Raw genomic sequence first — 23,250 nt, 5'->3', positions numbered from 1 at the left:
ATAACTACGTAATCTCGTGGTGTTTGGGGATTGGCAAAGTTCGAGGTGTCCTATAAATACTCAGTCCAACCTTCGGTGGTTTGTTTCTTAGTAATAAAAGTGGAGTAACTTCTCCGCGTGGTTGAGCTTCAATAATTATTGTATGGGCCTAAATTTACAAAACACAGCAAATTAAGTGCCGTGTGGCTTCCGCAGCTGCAAATTGATGAAACAACATCCTGAACATGGAGGAGATGGAAACAGAGCCAATCACCCAGGAGCCTGGTAAATGATTGTTCAGTGTGTAGACTAGTATGCAGTGTGTAGTTTACAATCGCCTTCCTAGTCAGAAATTTTATTATTGTGTAGACTACTTCGAACCAAAAATCTTGACATTACTGTTGGTTTCCATGCATGTAGCGTACCTCGTTATTAAAGGATTGATAGAGGTTGTTGCTCCCCCTAGTACTTAAACTACTTAAGCATCACAGAGTAGTGTATTGTTCTTCAATGGTGGCAGTGCCAAACTGGTCAGTAAAGAACGCTCTCTACGGCATTTCCCTACTAGCTAAGTGGCCTGCTTGGCTTGACCACTGAGTGTGGCACTTGGCTATTCTCGAGTAGCCAGGCTGCTTCCCAATGTTTGTGTGCGCAGGGAAAGAATATGTCTGGTGAAACATACATGCTGAGACTGTTGTTCTCAGCCACTGCAGCATACAGGCTTGTATTTTAGTGAGAACATTATACACACTGTTTCACTATGAACCTGTATGCTGCAGACTATCACAAATCAGAAGCCACACTGTATAGTAGCTCCCACAATCTGTTGACTCAGAACAACAATGTTTCAAAATTAAAGATGCACAGACTTCTTTGGTGATCACTTCGTACAGGTTTTGCCTGCTGTGTAAACCTCCATGCATTGCTAAACTGGTAAATTTGACAATAAATAGGAAAAGGATTATTTGATGATACCCACCCTCCCATCTAGTCTGGCACCACCGACCCTATTTTAGGCATTTATAAGTGCCCCGAAAAATAGAGTCTGGTCTGTTTAGCATTCAGGACTTGTGCTTAGGAATGCATAATTACACTGCAGCTGTAGCAGCTCGTGTTAACAACCATATTAAGAGATCACGAATAGCAAAGAATCCAATCATGACGGATGCTTTGGGGATTTCAATGAATTACTTTCTATGGGTGGTTAAAGTTTAGGCTATGGAGGCGATGTTTCTACTTTCCAAGGGAAGGCGTCTATTATATTACTCATGAATGTTAAATGGAAAATCGTCCCTGGTATATTCACCCTGACACAAAATGAACTCATGCAGCTTTTGTTTTGTGACTTTCATCCCAGTATTTACTCATGTTGTGCTGCCACAATGTATTTAATTGGCAATACTGTGATTTGATTGGACGCACCAGTTTTCAGTAACAGTGGCACAAGTCCTTAATGCTAGACAGACCAGATCCTATTATTCAGGGCACTTATAGGTGTCTAAAATAGGGTCAGCGGCGCTCCCATTCTTCACATGATGGGGTAGACACTTGGGAACAAGTTACTGTCCCTCAGTAACCTTGTCTGTAAATAGACAGCAGAAAATTTAAGGATGACCACAACTGCATATTCGCTACAGTGGAACGTCATTTTAGAGTTTACCTCTTTACCCGGTCCCAATCTATAGTTTACTTCATGTATGGCTTCATTGATAAGACAACCTCATCATAGTGACCACTTACATGTCAATTAGGTCCCTATACAATTATGTTGTGTATATAATGACCTCATTATAGGTCATCTTGTTAAGTTTATTGTGACCATTGTTTGACTCATAGGTAGTGTAAGTGACCAATTATGGAACACAATTCATACCCTGCTCTGTAAATACCACCAGGAAAGTCATATCAACCTTGTATTGTCACCAGGAGGTAGTGCCAAACTTGAATTTTATTTACTATCCAAAAAATTTATGAAGAGACTTCTAAACATCGAACTTATTGATTACCAATTTCCTCCACCTATTACATACATTCTCCAACACCATGTACCTTTTCTACTCTGTAGATCTCAGTAAAATTTACATGGGAATAAGGAATTTGCCTGATATGTATGCCTAAATCCCGAGGACTGTGGACATATCAGGCAAATCCCAAGTGCCCATGTTACAGCTAATATGTAACAGCTAATATGTAACACTTCTGTTTCAGGCTAATAGCCTGTCCAGGTGAGTAATCACCCATGCCAATACAGGTATAACCGCTGGATTCATTTTATATGCATGCCTGAAAATTTTGATTATGACAAAACAGCACGTAATGTTGTAGCTACGTTTGTTATAATGAATGGACCAGCCCTAAAGATATAATGGAAAAAAGTCAAGTTGGATGAATCTTTTAATGCTATCACATTTATTAAAAGATTGATTACAATGTATACTAAAGGCCTAAAGGGGTAAGCTTTGTTACAGAGTGGTTAACTTGTGTTATCTGTAATGTGGATGTAGTCAGTATTTGGAAACATGCCAAAATGCTTGTAATACGCTATAAGACTAGTTGTCACCATTAAACCTGAAACTCCTTCATCTGAGTGTTTCTTGTGATGATTCATAATAATAGTCATGTGAGCAATAATTTATTCCCATAATCGAGTTCAGTCTGAACCTTTATAAAACAAACAGTGTAGTACCACCATATCCCATCCACATCAAGGCTATGCTTGATTTGATGAAAGTAGCTTACTCTTTTGAAGTGCAACCACTTTCCCATGATACATCTCAATTGTACATTGATGTACATTTAGTTGTCTCCCTGTGAAGAGGTATACATGGCAAATGTATACTCTGGAATTCCTTTGATCTGAGGTGTGAAAATATTACATATGACTGGTGATCCATGCTACATTACAGACAATAAATTCTTGTTTAAAACAAACCATTCTGCGCACTTCATGGAGACGCCTTTCAGTGATGAACAGTTGGTCTATACTGTTGGCAAAGTTAAGCTCTAGGTGTAGTTCATTTGTGGTGATTTCTGTACTGTTTTATATACTCCACCTTAACTACGTATATCCATTAACACTGCTGTAATGTCCACACACATAGGGAAAATAAAGTACAGGCACTTAGTAAAATGGTTGTAACTCACGAATACGATGATGAGACTAGCACCATGAATAGGCTAATTTCATTGCTGGGTTTTCCCCGTATCACCCTCTTCATTGTTGACCACCTACTACCACTTTGACATAACTGTTCATGTTACGTTTTTGGTTGGTTTATTGCAATGACTTTACTCCTCCTGAGTAGGTGAATACCATGATATACAGGTTTTAACCATTAGAATCTTTCTTCACAAAGGTCGAAATATTTTGAAAATGTATGGAATGTTAAAATGTTACACAAGTATTTTCCCCTTTGTAATCTTTATACTGTAAAATTTAGGCTTGTGCTATGTCAGGTTTGCATCCTGGTAAGTTTTTTTTCTACATTTTATGTGCATTTTTATTTACCCCGTGGTGAACTGCTCTATTAGAGTATCTCAATCCCATTATTTTACACTTGTTTAGTTTTTGCTTTATAACTCTGTAGCTGTAACTCTGTTGTATTTCAATCCATCAAAAGACACTGCTACGATGATCAGCCTATGTACCATTCTCGGTACCATTTTACATTTTCAGTCATTTAATCATCTTGTCACCATCACTGTCATGATACAATCACATCATTTTACAGTCCACAGAAATAATGTGTAAATGTCACTATACTTGTGTTGTTATTTGTAGGTTTGAACATATCCAACACTAGGATATCATTCCGGGTATGTTATAGTGTATGTTGTTTGGCTATTGTGTTGATTATTTCACCTTAATCAGTTTTTGTGTACATTCTTATTAGTGTAATTGTATTGTACATGAAATAGGCTGGTGTTGTGAGAAATGTGGAGTAATTGTTGGAAATATTAATGTACTAGGTCATCATCACACTTTTATGTATGTATATGAGTTTGTTATTTATCCATCATGTAATGGACACTACTAATACACATAATATTGTCCTACACAATAGATGTGATGTATGGTTGTGTTTGTGTAGTATAATTGGAGAAAAGGTACAGTAAGTGAAGTAGTAAGTTTGTTGTTGTTTTAGTAAGTATTATGTTGTTATGGAAAATGTTTGTGAGAATGACCAAATATGGTAGGTGAACTAGCCAGTCCAGTACACAACAATACACACTTACCATATTTTTCAGGTTGTTTGTGAAGCATAAAAACAAAGCGTAATCGTGTGCACATTATTTAAAATGAAGTTCTGATGAAAATTCGTGTATATTGTAGAGGTGTACCGATATGGGTTTTTGGCATATACTGATATCCAATGTTGGTGCCACCAAAAGAAGCCGATAACCGATCTGATATTTGCATTAAAAAACAAAAGTAATAGATGATCTATGTAAAATTGTAAATTACCTACTCTACAGCAACATGTGCATATATTCATTGCTCACTCTATGCCTGTAGTGGTAGTGGCTTGGTTTTCTATTGTGCAATCCAGACAATTAGGCACCCACAAACATTTTATGTATATATACTCCCATGAAGCCTTAAATGGATATTTCTCCATTACTCCTCATTTTAATTAATGGCTTGTGCGAAGTAGTGTTCCACCGATAATCGGATCGGTATCGTATCGGAGCCGATATTGGGCTTTTCGTATCGATCGGTATCGGTTATTCAGGTATTCCGATACCGATTAATAGCCACTCGCGCCAATCGTCATAACCATAACTATCATCATAAATCCTATGCTAGCAAAACGTGAGGTATAACAAGTTGGAAATAGTGTTGAGTATTATTTTAGCATAAAAGGTGCAAGAATTGCTTTGCTAAACATCAAGCAACTGTTACTTACTATGTTTGCATGAAAAAGATCGAAATACTCTAATAGAACAGTCACTGCACAATAATATATTCTACTACAACAGTCACACATAGCCAGCTTGAGATGATTGTAAATTGTATAGCAATTATCGGTATCGGTATCTGTATCGGTGAAAATTTGCTTCTAGGTATCGGTATCGGATCGGTAGTTATTTTTCTGTATCGGTGGAACCCTAGTGCGAAGGCTGGTACAACAAGTTTCCTTGGTGACTCCTTTTTTCCTGTGACTCCTTTTTTATTACAAAGGTACTATATAACTGCTAAAGACTGAGATAAGCTTCCATGCAGCAACAAACACTAGAATCGTGTGTGTTTATATATGGCATCTTGTAGCATAGCGCTTGTTGGTAGAGTGAACAGTAAGCCACAGCACTAAACAGCCACATGGATAATGTAGAAAACCAATATATAATCCGTTTATGTACAAACTATTGCTACTGTATAAATATCGGTAGTAATATTGGTCCTCCTAGTGTTCTGTACCGATACCGATGTTGGTAAAAATTACCATATCGGTGGCCGATATTTTAGCTGATCCGATTATCGGTACACCTCTAGTATGTTGTCTATCATATAAAGATTATCTTACAGTACATCAGGTTTGCTGACAAACTGTTATCTACAAACTAGCTCGAGATATTCGTATCACGGGTTACGTGTTTGATCACGTTTTTTGTTCTACATTTCACAAACAACCTAAAAAATATGGTATACGAACTGTTAATTGACTATGTTGTGATCATGTGATCTGGTGTGGATCATGTGATCTTTTATAATACACACATTTGCTTGTGATTATCAAAATTTGGTTTATAGTAACTTTGGAGGTAGTAAAAACTGAAATGTCAGAAATGTTTCCTAGACCAACACATAGTTGAATGTAGCACAGAGTTACAGATGATTATAATCTCATTTGTCATCAAGTAAAGTTTAGGATGGCTTCACAGGTTTTTGGAAACCAGTCAACATCATAAGATACACATGCACTCATGAGATAATTTTGTTAAAAATTGTTTTGGTTTTGTGTCAGAAGCATCGTTGCTCTACAATAAGTGTTGGGCTGTGTAACTTCCTATACCATCAACTATGCAGTAGAGTTAGGAAATATTCAATATTATCGCCTGTACGTAATATTATGCTGTGCAATACTGAGTACCACAACTATTTTGAAAATGCAGCAATACCGTTTGAAATACATGTTCTCTGTGTGCTGGTGTTACTACTTGACATGGCAATAATTGTAATTATCGCATGGTTACCTTATTGCAATAATCGCAAGTAGAAACTACCAGTACCACCCAACCCTACTACACATAGACCAATGTGTAGTATATGTCACATGTTGAGTCCACACTGATGAACAATTTGAACGATTTTAATGTAAAGTGTTATACCCCTACTGTGCTCTTCCTTATGGTATCTTGAGCACAGTAGGGATATAACACTTCACACATTTACGAAGATTATACAGTGTGACTGTGATTTAATATTGTGCACTACTCCAGCTTTTTTCAGTACTTTTTATCAATATGCTATAGTCCCTACTCTAGTTGAAAAGTTGAAAATTTCAAATTTGTTATTAATATTTGCAAAGTTATTGTAGTTTGTACGGAGGTATGCGTCAAAGCCTAAATATAGGCTTACCGGGTTTGAAGGGTTAAATGACGTTCCACTGCAGCGAATATGCAGTTTTGGGTCATTTTTTATGATATCCATTTTCATTCAATTACAGGCAAGGTTACTGAGGACAGTAATTCCCTAGCCTGGTAGTGTCTATCCCATCATGTGAAGTATGGGAGGCTGGGTATCATCAAAGAATCCCTTTTCTATTTATTGTCAAATTTACCAGTTTACACAGCAGGCAGAACCCGTATGAAGTGATCACTAAAGAAGCCTAAGAAAAAATCATTGAGTTAAGCATCCTAAAGTAAAGCAAATACCTAAAAGGGCTGACAAATTCCAGCCCCCTGGTGTGATGCGATCTGCAGGCTATCTAGATACCAGCCAAGTGTATATCTTGCATGGTCAGATCTTTCTTTAATTTGTGTGTGCATAACAATGTTGTTCTAAGTCAACAGATTTTAGGAGCTATATAGATTGGTGATAGTCTGCAGCATACAGGTTCATTTACTGAAATCAGTGTCTACTCTAGGATTTCTCCTTTGGGGGAAATCAGGAATTTGGGGGTGAAGTCTATACAATGGCTAGCTACATGTATCCAAGCTCACAACCTTATACAAAAGTTAAAATAGTTACTAGTTAGTCAAGCTAGGCTGTGTCATGATTGTTGATTTTTGAAGCCAGAGCCTATGGTTGGTAAGGTGCATCCATAGCCTATTGGCATCCCATAGGCTCAGCATTGAGTTTGGTGCATCAGCATTGTTGCTCAGCTATAGGGCCTGGCCCAGTCTCAAAACAAGGAATATTAACAAGCCTTTTACATTAAATCTGAAACGGGGTATTTTTGCTGGCTGTGCATGCTATATATTTAAAGGCAAACTGGCTTAGAAGTTTTTAAAGATTACACGTTCTGAGATTGGATTTAAGGACCATTTTGAAAGTTGAGTCATAGCTATGTGTACGCTAGGAAAAAAATTAAAATTATACCATCCTAAGATTGCATTTTTGACAGTTTTGTGTGCCATTTTAAAACCAGTATACCGTGCATTGCCAATTGTCGCTCACAATTTTAGGGGGTAAGTCTGAGATTTTTAGTGGGGAAGTTCCTCCTAACTGCCCTAGAATAAACACTAATTGAAAATTGTGAAACAGTGTGTATAGAGAGTAACCGTTTATGTCATTTCAAGTCAGTAACGGTTACCAGACACCATATTTTTGAGGCAAAAATCAATGGCATCCATTGCAAGAAAATGAAACTTTTTGTGATTGTGCACAAATGAAGAAAGACTAGGGAAAATCACTATATGGAGTGAGTTACTTATATTAATAGTCAATTCAAGAACAGGAATATAGAGAACTGGGTTAACTCTGAGGTACAAGCCAGGAGTTTAATGGCCCTGTTTCTTCCAGCAGCGAAGCAATACTACTAAGTAAGAATAACATAACAAATGAACAACAACCTTTTTATTTTCACCAGCATATTTCAGCTTGTAAATCCTTCTTATTGTTTTACTCTGATTTAATATTGTGCACTACTCCAGCTTGTTTCAGTCCTTTTTATCAATGTGCTATGGTCCCTACTCTAGTTGAAAATTCCAATTTTTGGTGTACTTCTTTTTTTCATACGGTACGATAGCACTGTATAGTAGGGACCACAAAGGAGTAGGTGTGGCCCACAAAATAACATCACCCAAAAACCAGCCTCAATTTTCCATGACGACGATGAAGTAGTATTGGTTAGGTAAAACTAAGCCCAAACAAGCTTTCAGATCGACCCAAAACTCTTTCAACAAGTTGCTACGAAATCTAAAAATATATATATTTAACAGAATTTTCTACTGACTGAATAACTAACTGACTGATGCCTTCAGACAAGTGTAACTTGATAACGGCTAAGGCTACGGGCTTGATTTTTCACTGTTCAACTTTGCTTCGGCCCGAGAGGTGCCTTTTGGCATCCCACAGTACATACAATGCATTCTTCATGGACTTACCAGTGTTCTCCTTTGTGTCCCATTCATCTTTGCTGACAGGGAAAGTCTTGATTTGGTGATAGCACGTGATGGCTTCCCTTCAAAATGGAAATCGTCCGTATTTTTCATAGTGGCTACAGTGTATTTTGATAGCAGAGGTGATTTTCAAACAGTTCTTGATTCGTACTGCTGTGTAATGGGTTGAACATAGCCGACAACGAAGCATAATGGATACTTCACTTTTCAGACGATATAATTGATATAACTGTGGTGCACAGCACTTTCAGTATTGCAGAAGCGCTTTTCAAACAGTTCTTGATCTGAAATGCTGTGTAACAGGTTGAACATAGCTGACAACGAAACGTAATGAATACTTCACTTTTTCAGATGATTGCTGGGGCACATAGCGCCATTTCAGCAGATGCAGTATGCGTGGGTTCACCAGTCATAATAATTGTTTACAAAAGAAAGTTAACAAACAAGTACACGGAAAAATTTGGAATTTTCAACTAGAGTAGGCACCATAGCACATCGATAAAAAGTACTGAACAAGCTGGAGTAGTGCACGACATCAAAACAATAAGAAGTATTATATCCCCTTACTGTGCTCAAGATACCATAATGGGAATGCACAGTAGGGGTATATCACTTCTTAAATCCCAGTGCGTGGGAGTATCAAAGCGCCGTGCTGGGTTATAACTACCATACAGCTAGACAGAGTGGCACTGCTACTGTACGTTATCACCCAATGATAACTAACTTATAACCCTGTTGGGGAGCCACTCAGTCTCGTTCGTGACATCATAATAACCGCAAATGGCATTGTTTACCAATGGAACAAAGAGCCAAATAAGGAAATATCGATACAAAACACACCAATACAGCACTTAAACCAGCTAAATCATACAAGAAAACTGTTTATCCTTTACACAGTAACACTACAAGTTACCAATACAATAGTTTAACAAATGTCAAGAATAGTCTGTGACAATTTTTGCTCCAGTAATCACTCCCAATAGTCACTATGGTGAAGAACTAACTTCCTCTAGCTTCATCGTTCTATCTCGGACTACGGTAGCCACTTGTTGGTCTTTATTTTTCTCTTGCACACTACGCAACACCACCATACCAACTTCTGACGAAGGCGAATCGTACCTGTAACCACTGCTTCGTAACACCGCCCTTCGCTACAGTTTGTAGGCAGTATGTAAGGTCTCTCTTGTAGCTACGAAATAGAATCTCCACACAATTCAGACGAAATCTTGAGCACAGTGACAGGAACTCAAACCGGAACTTAATTTACTATCTGTAAACTTCTGCGCACTCCCGCACACTGGGATATAAAATAGTTATATCTCGTATACTCAGATGATATCATTGTTATTACACCCGTCCTCAGCTCCGCCTCGGACTCATGTAATAACAATGATATCACCCTCGTAACAGGATATGACTGTTTTACTGTGATTTAATATTGTGCACCACTCCAGCTTGTTTCAGTACTTTTTATCAATGTGCTATGGTCATTGAAAATTCCAAATTTTTCTGTATACTTATGTAAAATAAAATTATTATGACTGATGAACCCACGCATACCGCATTAAAAGAGAGAAATGGTGCCGCACGTCCCAGTGTAGCACTTGGCTATTCTCGAGTAACAAGGGGTAGTCACTTCAATACTGGTCAGTATTTGGAAACATGCCAAAATGCTTGTAATACACTATCAGACTAGTTGTCACCATTAACTAATGTTTCTTAACTTGTAGAATGACAAGAAACCTGAAACTCCTTCATCTGAGTGCTTCTTGTGGTGATTCATAATAATAGTCATGTGAGCAATAATTTATTCCCTTAATCGATTTCAGTCTGAACCTTTATAAAACAAACAAGGTAGTACCACCTTATCCCATCCACATCAAGGCTATGCTTGATTTGATGAAAGTGGCTTACTCTTTTGAAGTGCAACTACTTTCCCGGGATACATGTCAATTGTACATCGATGTACATTTAGTTGTCTCCCTGTGAAAGGTATACATGGCAAATGTATACTCTGGAATTCCTTTGATCTGAGGTGTGAAAGTGTTACATATAACTGATGATTCACGCTACATTACAGACAATAAATTCTTGTTTAAAACAAACCATTCTGCACACTTCATGGAGACAGCTTTCAGTGATGAACAGTTGGTCTATACTATTGGCAAAGTTAAGCTCTAGGTGTAGTTCATTTGTGGTGATTTCTGTAGTGTTTTATATACTCCACCTTAACTACATATATCCATTAACACTGCTGTAATGTCCACACACATAGGGAAAATAAAGTACAGACACTTAGTAAAATGGTTGTAACTCACGAATACGATGATGAGACTAGCACCATGAATAGGCTAATTTCATTGCTGGGTTTTCCCCGTATCACCCTCTTCACTGCAAAAATGTTGACCACCTACATACTGTTCATGGTGCTAGTCTCAGAAATCACTGTTCATGTTAGTCTCAGAAATCACTGTTCATGGTGCTAGTCTCAGAAATCACTGTTCATGTCTCAGAAATCACTGTTTACTGTTCATGTTCACCTACATACATTTGACATAACTGTTCATGTTACATTTTGGTTGGTTTATTGCAATGACTTTACTCCTCTTGAGTCGGTGAATACGATAATGTGCAGGTTTTAACCATTAGAATCTTTCTTCACAAAGGTCGAAGCATTTTGAAAATGTATGGAATGTTAAAATGTTACACAAGTATTTTCCCCTTTGTAATCTTTATACTGTAAAATTTAGGCTTGTGCTATGTCAGGTTTGCATCCTGGTAAGTTTTTTTCTTCATTTTTTGTGCATTTTTATTTACCCCGTGGTGGACTGCTCTATTAGAGTATCTCGATCACATTATTTTACACTTGTTTAGTTTTTGCTTTATAACTCTGTAGCTGTAACTCTGTGGTTTTTCAAACCATCAAAAGACACTGCTACGATGATCAGCCTATGTACCATTCTCGGTTTATCCTTTGTTCATGATAAATAAATGTTGTGGATATTAACAGATTCATAGCAAACTTAATACATCAATTCACCTTTGTATGTTTTTGCACCAAAGTTTGCAGCAATCAAGTTGCACGTTGGCAATTTATAACATTTTTTTTTGCAAAAAAAATTGAAGCCCCAGTAGACCCCCTATGGCTTAAGAAGAAAAGTGAAGAAAAATTTGTATGTCCAAATCCCATAAGTGGCTGGTGCAAATTTAATCAATTTTTCTGTGTGGCCTACCCTACCTGGTGGACAGCTATAATACAAAAATGGTGTGCTTTGGAGAAGGAGTCATGGAGAATGCCGTTTTCTGGAGTGGCTGGTGCATGTGTGAGAATGCCGTTTTCTTTCTTCCTGTCAATATGCCCACAGTGTGGTGCACCAGCTTCCTTGGCCTCATGACACACTATCATGTGTCCTGATATTTTTATCATGTTTTGTAATACAGTGGAACCTCTATTGTAACAGACACTTTGGGATCAAATGGGTTTTACTGTTATAAAGAGGTTGCCCCTTTTCAGGGGTAAAATTACATTGGTAAAGGTCTATAAAGACCTCAGAAACTGTCCTGTTAAATGTACAGTGTCCTTTACAGGGTCATTCCACTGTATCCAATAATAGGTTGTTTGTTAAGTAGTCACTAGTACTGTATAACTCAATCCATGAGGTTGTACTGTCCTACACATCAGTTCAGTTGTACACAAAGTACTGTACAGAGTAACATTTCATCATTTGGAACTTTATCCATTAAACTAGTACATGACCATGACAAATTAATGTTGTGTTTCACAGATGCAGTGGGTCACTATTTTGGCAAACCCAAAAATAAATATAAATCATGTGATCTCTTAAAAACAGTACTAATATGGTTATAGACTCTTTAAAAGTGCAAACAGTAAACAGGTGTACTAGCAAGGGGAGGGAAATGGAGCTTATTTCAGCAGATCGTTAGTTCCTTCACCTATAAACACATCAAGATATACTCTAATATAGCAGTCATATATACTCAATTACAGCTGAAATAAAATTTATTTATTAACCTGCTTAGCCACTACTAGAGGGTAAACATAAAAAGTTGCATGAAACATAAATTAAGCTGATGTAGTATAATAGCTTAGACCTGAGTTAAATGTGCACAAAATTTTGCCCAAAATACTTTCAGGAATTTCCCAAAATGTTCACCTATTATGGTCTTTCAGTGTTCCTATTATCCTCCTAAGTTAGCAACATTTGTGACAATTATCATGGGACATTTTAATCAGTGAATGCTCTATTAGAGTATTTCACTATAAATGACTGTTCTATTAGAGAGTATTGATTATGGAGCTATGTACAATGCATTTGAGTGTTCTATTGCAGTTTAAAGTTTCCACTGACTGTTCTATTAGGGAGTATTGACCTATTTCATGGAATTAAGCTCCATAGTTGGAAATATCCACGTAATATGCCAGCATTATCCTCCAGCCTATTATGCTGGCATATTTGACGCAGGCCTAATATAGCTACAACAATTGTCACTTTAAAGAGTGGTCTTTTCATAGAAGTGGGCACTAAGTTAAATATTTTGGACTGTTATTCATTTATTTATTCTACTTCCATTAATGTACATGTGTATACAGGTGTAGTAGTTATTATAATTTTTATTACCACTTTCCATTTCCATTATTCCCAAACCCTCCACTGTAGAACATTGAGGGAAGGTTATAGTGTGTGACATATTATATAATCATTTTACATTTTCAGTCATTTAATCATCTTGTCACCATCACTGTCATGATACAATCACATCATTTTACAGTCCACAGAAATAATGTGTAAATGTCACTATACTTGTGTTGTTATTTGTAGGTTTGAACATATCCAACACTAGGATATCATTCCGGGTATGTTATAGTGTATGTTGTTTGGCTATTGTGTTGATTATTTCACCTTAATCAGTTTTTGTGTACATTCTTATTAGTGTAATTGTATTGTACATGAAATAGGCTGGTGTTGTGAGAAATGTGGAGTAATTGTTGGAAATATTAATGTACTAGGTCATCATCACACTTTTATGTATGTATATGAGTTTGTTATTTATCCATCATGTAATGGACACTACTAATACACATAATATTGTCCTACACAATAGATGTGATGTATGGTTGTGTTTGTGTAGGATTGTTTCAGAAAAGGTACAGTAAGTGAAGTAGTAAGTTTGTTGTTGTTTTAGTAAGTATTATGTTGTTATGGAAAATGTTTGTCAGAATGACCAAATATGGTAGGTGAACTAGCCAGTCCAGTACACAACAATACACACTTACCATATTTTTCAGGTTGTTTGTGAAGTGTAAAAACAAAGCGTAATCGTGTGCACATTATTTAAAATGAAGTTCTGATGAAAATTCGTGTATGTTGTAGAGGTGTACCGATATGGGTTTTTGGCATATACTGATATCCAATGTTGATGCCACCAAAAGAAGCCGATAACCGATCTGATATTTGCATTAAAAACAAAAGTAAAGTAATAGATGATCTATGTAAAAATGTAAATTACCTACTCTACAACAACATGTGCATATATTCATTGCTCACTCTATGCCTGTAGTGGTAGTGGCTTGGTTTTCTATTGTGCAATCCAGACAATTAGGCACCCACAAACATTTTATGTATATATACTCCCATGAAGCCTTAAACGGATATTTCTCCATTACTCCTCATTTTAATTAATGGCTTGTGCGAAGGCTGGTACAGCAAGTTTCCTTGGTGACTCCTTTTTTCTTGTGACTCCTTTTTTATTACAAAGGTACTATATAACTGCTAAAGACTGAGATAAGCTTCCATGCAGCAACAAACACTAGAATCGCGTGTGTTTATATATGGCATCTTGTAGCATAGCGCTTGTTGGTAGAGTGAACAGTAAGCCACAGCACTAAACAGCCACATGGATAATGTAGAAAACCAATATATAATCCGTTTATGTACAAACTATTGCTACTGTATAAATATCGGTAGTAATATCGGTCCTCCTAGTGTTCTGTACCGATACCGATGTTGGTAAAAATTATCATATCGGTGGCCGATATTTTAGCTGATCCGATTATCGGTACACCTCTAGTATGTTGTCTATCATATAAAGATTATCTTACAGTACATCAGGTTTTGCTGACAAACTGTTATCTACAAACTAGCTCGAGATATTTGTATCACGGGTTACGTGTTTGATCACGTTTTTTCTACATTTTCACAAGCAACCTAAAAAATATGGTATACCAACTGTTAATTGACTATGTTGTGATCATGTGATCTGGTGTGGATCATGTGATCTTTTATAACACACGCATTTGCTTGTGATTATCAAAATTTGGTTTATAGTAACTTTGGAGGTAATAACAACTGAAATGTCAGAAATGTTTCCTAAACCAACACATAGTTGAATGTAGCACAGAGTTACAGATGATTATAATCTCACTTGTCATCAAGTAAAGTTTAGGATGGCTTCACAGGTTTCTGGAAACCAGTCAACATCATAAGATACACATGCACTCATGAGATAATTTTGTTAAAAATTATTTTGGTTTTGTGTCAGAAGCATCATTGCTGTACAATAAGTGTTGTGTAGGCTGTGTAACTTCCTATACCATCAACTACACATAGACCAATGTGTAGTATTTGTCACATGTTGAGTTTGTCCATTGTATAAAGCAATTGTTACAATATTTTGTAGTCAGACCCTAGTCAGTAAAATTATGGTACCACCCGTGCTTGTCAGTGACATGTTATAGTGTTCCTTCCTCTGATCTGACCACTGTTGTGAAGATCAGTATAGTGAAGGAAACAAGTATATCAGTGTATTTGATATTGTTTGATTGATGTATGTCATTGAAACATGTTATCTTCATAGGTAGAATAATTAGTAGGGAGTGTTTAGTTTAAAATTGTGGTCAGTGAGTACTTTCAATAAGTTTATGTTGTACATTTGAAAGTTGTGTTTGACATTTCTAGTAGTCACTCTTCAGACACATGTTTCCTACATAAGTTTCTAGTTATTGTTTTGTTGTTAGTGTTCAAATTGAGAATATATACAATGTACCTATACTCTAATAGAACACACATTAGCTAATATAATAGTCTAATAGAACAGTCAACTGTACTGTCGCTAATAATTAGATGATGATACATTTGATAACTGATGATCCACTGTATATGTGACCTTTATTATGTTGTTGTTTGTTTGTCATGTTTAGAGATGGAGAGGTTAAGAGAAGAAGAACAACAACAACAAAAGGTATGTCATAGTGTACATGTATTGTCAATTGTTGTGAAGTTGTCAACTTGTTACTTTCCTATTAGTGTAATTGTATTGTACATGAAATAGGCTGGTGTTGTGAGAAATGTGGAGTAATTGTTGGAAATATTAATGTACTAGGTCATCATCACACTTTTATGTATGTATATGAGTTTGTTATTTATCCATCATGTAATGGACACTACTTAGCTGTATTTATAAATGTGAAAATATTAAATTGTGGCTGACTCGAGATACTCTAATACAGTGCACCCTTATCAATGGCGGATCCAGGATGGGGAATTTGGGGCAAATGCCCCCCTCTCCACCTTGTGGAGGAGCCATACTTCTGATTAAAATGCTAAACTTTATGTCAAGCTAAGATCAGTTTATAAAACTCATGAAAATATGCACATTTTACTAGCATTTATTACAAATTCACCTGAAACCAAAGCAAACTAAAGTCAAGCTAGCTGTGAAATAGTAACCCAGCACCTTCGTGCGTACTAAGCATCTCTAAAAATAATTATCGTGTTGCTGTTGTTTAAGACTTCTAAACAGTTTTTAAGACTTCACAACCATCTGCAAAGGCCAAAACCAACAGTGAGACGCTACTAAGAGGTGATTATTTGCTGCTTAAAAAATGCTGAAACTAACAAGAGAATCTGGCTCTCAAGTCCCCAACCACCTACAACTTAGCCTGTTTGTGCCCCTCCCCTTGCCAGCTCCTGGATCCGCCCCTGCTTATGGTATATATACAAAAACAACCAACTAGTGCAATTTTTAAAATGAAGTAGGGCTCCAAGTGATAAAATGTAGTAAAACAAGAGATGAAACTCAAATTGATCTTATTAGTAGTAGAGCCAGGGCGGTTCTAGAAAAATTGCTGACTGGTTTCCAATTTTGGGGTAGGGGAGGGGTCCATACAGTGATATTGGAATTAGTTAGAACCTACTATATAGTTTATTTTAGTTTACTATGGGTGAAAATCACCCTAAAATCAAGAGTTCATAATATATATACTGAGGAGAGTATCCTAGTCTCATTTAGCCCTGTAGAAGGGTGTATTGTGAAGCTATAACGTAACAACAAGATGTTGTGGTTGGTGACATGCGAGCAGCTGTAAAAGTGCAAGAATTGTTAGTACCATTTCATACTCATGACACTCAGGATAATCGTATTTGTGAATGACCTAGCAAGAAAAGCCTATGAAGCGGTCTTAACCCATGAAGGAATGATTGTAGTTTAGTGAGAAACGCGTAGAGCTGGAGGTAATTTGGTTGCTAGTGATGTTGTTAGGCACGCATTCAATCAATATCATGTTCAACTAATGACATCATTAGTTATACAAGGAAAAACAGGTGAACTTGGAAGCGCTATGTCATAACTTCACGATACGTCCTTCTACAGGGGTATATGAGAGTAGGATACTCTCCTCAGTATATATATTGTGAACTATTGCTAAAATGTAGAATCTGCTCATGCATACAGAGAGATTTATTACCTTATCTAGCAGTTACAGAAGTTGTGAAATCAAGAATGATAATTACTTTTAGAGGTGCTTAATGTGCTTGAAGTGCAAAAGATGTTAATTTGATTACTAACCAAGACACATGGTAGTGTATCGTGCGGCCCAAGAAGCTGGCGTGCCACACCGTGAGTATATTAACAGGAAGAAAGAAAATGTGATTTTCATACCTATGTAGCTCTGTGATCCCTTATCTGATTGGAATCAAATTTGCTACAGAAGTGCCGGCCAGGTAGGGGAGTCTACATACCAAATTCAAAGAAAATCGCTCGAGCTATTTCCAAGATACGAGCAACCAAAATTTTGTTTTAATTTCCTCATTATTTTCTTCATTTCGCACACTTCGCAAACTCTGCCACAAAACACAAATGTGTGCTCCAATCGGGCTGAAATTTGGCACACTTAAAGGGCACATTAAGGCAAATCTCAGTACTAACTTTGGTAGGAATCCGATGAATAATCACAGAGTTATGATCAATTATTTGTGTAAAACAAGGTCGAACTTCTGTCACGTCCACAGAGTAAACCCCTTGGAGAAATGAGTTGAAAATTGCTGTGTAGATGGAGTAACCATTGTAGGAGTGCCTTTTTATGGTTTGAAAGGAATCGAGATAAAGACCATGGAGATATGACACAAAACCCAACCTGTGTCACAATTACGTGATCGATTTTTATGAATAAAAAAAATATTAGTTTTCACGCCTACCAGGCAAACTGCTTAGAGCAATGAGCTGAAAATCAGTATGTAGCTGGAATAATCATCATAGAAAGTTCTGGCAGTAGTACAGAAGAATCAGATTTGAAGAAAATCGCTCCAGCCATTTCCGAGATACAAGCAACCAAAATTTCGTTTTAATTTTTCTTTTTTTTCTTCATTTTGCACATTTTGCAAACCTTGTAGAGAGTTCAGCTATAAACAAGTCATCCTGTAGAGAGCTCAGCTACAAACAAGTCATCCTGTAGAGAGCTCAGCTACAAACAGATCACCCTGTAGAGAGTTCAGCTAGAAACAAGTCATCCTGTAGAGAGCTCAGCTACAAACAAATCACCCTGTAGAGAGATCAGATAGAAGTTACCTTTCTAAAGAGTTCAGCTACAAGGAAACCATCATGTAGAGAGTTCAGCTACAAACAGATCACCCTGTAGAGAGTTCAGCTAGAAACAAGTCATCCTGTAGAGAGCTCAGCTACAAACAAATCACCCTGTAGAGAGATCAGATAGAAGTTACCTTTGTAAAGAGTTCAGCTACAAAGAAACCATCATGTAGAGAGTTCAGCTACAAACAGATCACCCTGTAGAGAGTTCAGCTAGAAACAAGTCATCCTGTAGAAAGCTCAGCTACAAACAAATCACCCTGTAGAGAGATCAGATAGAAGTTATCTTGTAGAGAGTTCAGCTACAAAGAAACCACCATGTAGAGAGTTCAGCTACAAACAGATCACCCTGTAGAGAGTTCAGCTAGAAACAAATCATCCTATAGAGAGATCAGCTAGAAACAAGTCACCCTGTAGAGAGATCAGCTACAAAGAAACCATCATGTAGAGAGTTCAGCTACGAACAGATCACCCTGTAAAGAGTTCAGTTAGAAACAAGTCATCCTGTAGAGAGATCAGCTAGAAACAAGTCACCCTGTGGAGAGTTCAGCTAGAAGAAGTTACCTTGTAGAGAGTTCAGCTACAAAGAAACCATCCTGTAGAGAGTTCAGCTATATTTCAAGTCACTCAGCAGAGAGATCAGCTGCAAACAAGTTATCCTGTAGGAATAATTAGCATGTAATAAATATATGTAATTTGTATAATATTACTGATAAATCAAAAATAGTTGAAGTATTAAAAATCTGCTTTAAATCTTGATTATGATTAATTTCTTTTTCTTCTTCCTGTGGTAAAGAAAAAAAAGATAGGTTAAAAAAAACCCAAAACTGGCCATAGGGTATACAAAAAGAAGTGATATCTAATCCAAAACAGCCAAGCTGTAAAAAAAAGAGTGCCGCCCCCAAAAAAGCTATGGTGAAAAAAGATGTGAAATCCAAGGTGGCGGCCAAGAAATGGCTGTGATGGTAGGTTAATGGTAAAAATTTTAATAGCGACAATACAGATGAGTTTTGTGCCAAGACAAACCGGCACTAAATTCACTTGAATTGTCATCATTAAAATTTTTACCATTAACCTACCATCACAGCCATTTCTTGGCCGCCACCTTAGATTTCACATCTTTTTTCACCATAGCCTTTTTGGGGGCTACACTCTTTTTTTACAGCTTGGCTGTTTTTGATTAGATAGAACCATCCAAGTAGTTAAATACATTATTCTAGGCTTAAAGTTTGTTGATCATTTTAATTATTTGTTCAATCTCAAAAAAATTGACTGGCTTCCAGAAACCAGTGAAATCCCCTTAGAATATGCATGAGTAGAGCACCCATTCATTCATATATTATCCAAGGATTCCAAGGGTGTGGCTAGGGAGGGGGTTTCCAAGGGTTTTTGAGGAATCCCTTCTTCGAAGTGTAATATAGCTTACAAGGAGCACAAATGAATACCTTGGCAGTTCAAACATAGTCTTTTTTGGTTACAACCCTTCTTATGGATTGTTATACACACATGAAATACTAACAACAACAAACTCTATTACTTCTGAATCAAAGGTACTGAATCCATCCTTGAAAATACAACAAATTAACTATATAATTATCGTGATCATTAGTACTGAATTGTGGTATGATGGTTCTGTGAAATGAATTTAAGTTCTATTAGAGCACTAGTGTATTTTAAAATATAAATTATAAAAATGAAATAGGGATTCAAGCAATAAAAAGTGGTAAAGCAAGATATAATGCAGGTAAATAATATAGTTGAAACTAGTTGTTTTGTTGGAGTGTAAAGGTATGACATGTATAGTAGTAAAAGTAAATGCTAATTTGACACAATACGATGCTGTATCAATTGTTTGCCACAGCGTATATATTTTATCTTCCCACATATGTAAATCCCATGTGAGGAATCTAAATGTGCTCCTGGGAAGTCTATGTCTGACTGTGCACTTATATGCACATATGTATTGTATAACAGCAGATAGATGAACTTACTTGTGAGCAACGTAAAGCATTTGTGGAGCTCCAGAAATTAACTCCTGACCAAAAACAAGAGGTGTTGACTCAAGTGCTCAAGGAAACACTACCAGCGGCTAAACATGACCTCTCAATTGATGAGATACGTCCACTACTGTATCAGAATGGAGTGATCACCAGTGAGGAAGCCAATGAACTACTGGGGATCTTCACTGGAGAAGAGAAGATCACAAGACTCTACACCAAGATGTTACCTAAGAAGGGAATGATAGGGTTGAAGAAGTTCATGGACATCTTGTTTGATACTGGATGGGTCACACCTAGTCATCTGGACCATCATGCAGAACTTACAAGAACTTTATCAGTAAGTGTTTATTGAGTGATACTATGTACTAAAATAGTGAACTATAGGCCAAGCTAAAACAGATCAAGAGTGCTGACTCAGTTCTTCATCAGTACAGAAATGAAGAGGATGCAAAGGAAGCCATAGTACCCGTGATCTACTCAGAGTCACTCCCAGATGCTGTGGTCAACCTCAGTCAGACTATCAACAAGCTACTCCTACCAATGTTCAAAGAGGATCTTGTCTCCATCAGTGAGTACTTTGGGCTACGTCAATTCTTCCATGGTGGAATCTTCTACCATGAGGAGAAGGTGGAGGATCTTTACATGATTCTACCCCAGAAAGGAGTGGAAGGTTTGAAAGGTTTCATGAAGGTCCTTCAGGACACTGGGAGGAGGATACCAAGTCATCAGGAACACTTGAACCTGATGACATCCAAACTGCAGTTCACCTGTCTTTCTAAGACTGTGGTAAGGAATTGTTATATGAACACTGTTGTTATGTTTTGTTTCAGGACAAGGTAAAGTGGATTGAGAGTGTTGCATCAGACCTCCATGATCATGGGGTTGTGGATGGTACACAAGACTCTGGTGTACCTGTGATCTACTCAGAGTCACTCCCAGATGCTGTAGTCAACCTCAGTAGAAGTATCAACAAGCTACTCCTACCAATGTTGAAGAAACAGGTGATTATCACCAGTGAGTACTACTGGTTGAGAGAGAAACAGAGTCCAGAGGAGAAGATAGCAATTCTTTACAAGGTCATCCTCCCCCAGAAAGGAGTGAAGGGCTTGCAAGATTACATGGAGCTCCTTCAGGACACTGGGAAGAATATACCAAGACACCAGAAACATGTGAACCTGATGAAGTCCAAATTATAACACATATGTATAACAGCTGCTGCTTAACTTGCTGTACAAAAAGATTTGTAAGTCTTATATTATAGTTACACACACACATCTGGTTATTCATATAAATACAGATTGACTGATTATATAGTCACTTGTATAGATTAAAGACACTTCGGTGTGAGTTAAATAGAGTGACCGACTTGGACTCCATCCCAATTAATTTACATCTTAAGCCGGTTTTTTAAGCAACCGTACTAGATCCTGTCACTTGTTACATCATCTTCAGCATATCGTTATTCATTTTGTAAATAAATTCTTCATTCCTTTGGATCTCAGTACCTGCAGAGGTTTTACAAATAACTGATTCAGTAGCTGGCACTTCATCATTTTCTGTTTAACTAACTGACTTGGTTTATTTGTGTCTTGTTCTTGTATAGGTATTGTTATGTGTCATGTTTCTGTGCCTTATGTATGTCACTGTAATGGGAGCACGTTTGTAGGCTTTACCTTTTGTGTCTTTTTACATGAATTGATAATCTAATCTAATCTTGATGGCTGAGCTAAGAGGAATATCAGTAGAGGCAATGGTCACTAAGGGAAGATGCATATCCTCATCTCTTTCTTAAATGCAACACACACACACATCACCATCCATCTTGTTGGTAAACAGAGAGGGTTGACGTACTATGGATCCGACCTCCGTGAGTGATAGGGAATGTAGCACCAGTACAAACTATAAGTATTTGTGATCACTACTATAGTACAATATGTATCATGGCCATGTGTCCCAGTTGGGATCAAGTTAAATAGACACTTCCATTAATTATACTACAGCTAAACACATCTAGCTGTGCATGGACAAGCTGAAGTCTTGATAGAAAATGGACTGCAAAGCCTTGCCTTGGAGTTCCTGTTATCCCCTACAACCTCCTCTGCAAAGAACCAAAGATATTGATAAATTCTTAACTGGTATAAGATTGAACTTTCTATTGGTGTAATTATACAGTTTTTCTCACAGACAAATTTATGTTTATAAACAATCATGCAACATTTACACAGTTAATTTTAATAGCTCATGATTGTGAGATGACAAAAATTTGTAACATTAGGCCAGACAAAGTTGATTCATGGCGACAGTTTATTATCAGAGGTCTTTCAAAAAGCACAAGGGCAGGCAGTCACTGTTACCTGACAACACATGCATTACATAGCTCTTTCCTAAAACTCTGGCTATAAGCTGTAACAAAAATACATGTGGGTAAATGATGTTGCTAAATAAGTGAACATAGTATGCATAAAATCCTATAGCTAATTGCTTTACAATGCATGTAGTCCGTGTACAACTGTTTTATTAAAGTATGTGACTGTTGTATTAGAGTATCTTGATTATTATTATTATTACACTTTACAGAGACCAGCACTGAAGGTCTGATCTTAAAGCTGAAAATTTGAAGTGTATGAGAACTTCAGCGTACATATCCACCATTTCTACTCCTATGTATTAGTTATGTGCATAGGCCCTATTGTTGTGAAATAATGATCCAACATATCAATGAAAATTTTGGAGTAATCTTGAAGTGCAGGCAGTGACAATAAACTGCTCTGAATTAATTTTGCCTGGCCTTGAAGAATTTACTACTTGTTAATGCTTTAATAGC

General features: G+C 37.0%; 2 protein-coding genes across 2 annotated transcripts in view; one reads left to right on the top strand and one right to left on the bottom strand.

Annotated features, from left to right (window-relative positions):
- The window catches only part of LOC136242483 (intermembrane lipid transfer protein VPS13D-like), a 120,354-nt gene that overhangs the window by 3,757 nt on the left and 93,347 nt on the right, over nt 1-23,250 (bottom strand). The window lies entirely within an intron of this gene.
- LOC136242537 (uncharacterized) lies at nt 11-21,735 on the top strand. Its single transcript, XM_066033981.1, has 9 exons — nt 11-264; nt 3,761-3,795; nt 4,071-4,086; nt 13,386-13,420; nt 13,696-13,711; nt 15,764-15,804; nt 20,401-20,763; nt 20,811-21,212; nt 21,257-21,735. Exons 1-9 carry the CDS (start codon nt 225-227, stop codon nt 21,620-21,622), a joined length of 1,314 nt encoding a protein of 437 aa, XP_065890053.1. The 5' UTR covers nt 11-224; the 3' UTR covers nt 21,623-21,735.

The sequence above is a fragment of the Dysidea avara genome, chromosome 13, assembly GCF_963678975.1.
Source record: "Dysidea avara chromosome 13, odDysAvar1.4, whole genome shotgun sequence".
NCBI lineage: Eukaryota > Metazoa > Porifera > Demospongiae > Dictyoceratida > Dysideidae > Dysidea > Dysidea avara.
Note: the sequence above shows the minus strand (reverse complement) of the source record. Positions and strands in the feature narration are given on the sequence as shown.

Coding starts and splice junctions, on each gene's coding strand:
- LOC136242537 (XM_066033981.1), top strand. CDS start 225: ATGGAGGAGATGGAAACAGAGCCAATCACCCAGGAGCCTG. Junction 15,805..20,400: donor AAGAACAACAACAACAAAAG/GTATGTCATAGT, acceptor ATTGTATAACAG/CAGATAGATGAACTTACTTG. Junction 21,213..21,256: donor CCTGTCTTTCTAAGACTGTG/GTAAGGAATTGT, acceptor GTTTTGTTTCAG/GACAAGGTAAAGTGGATTGA.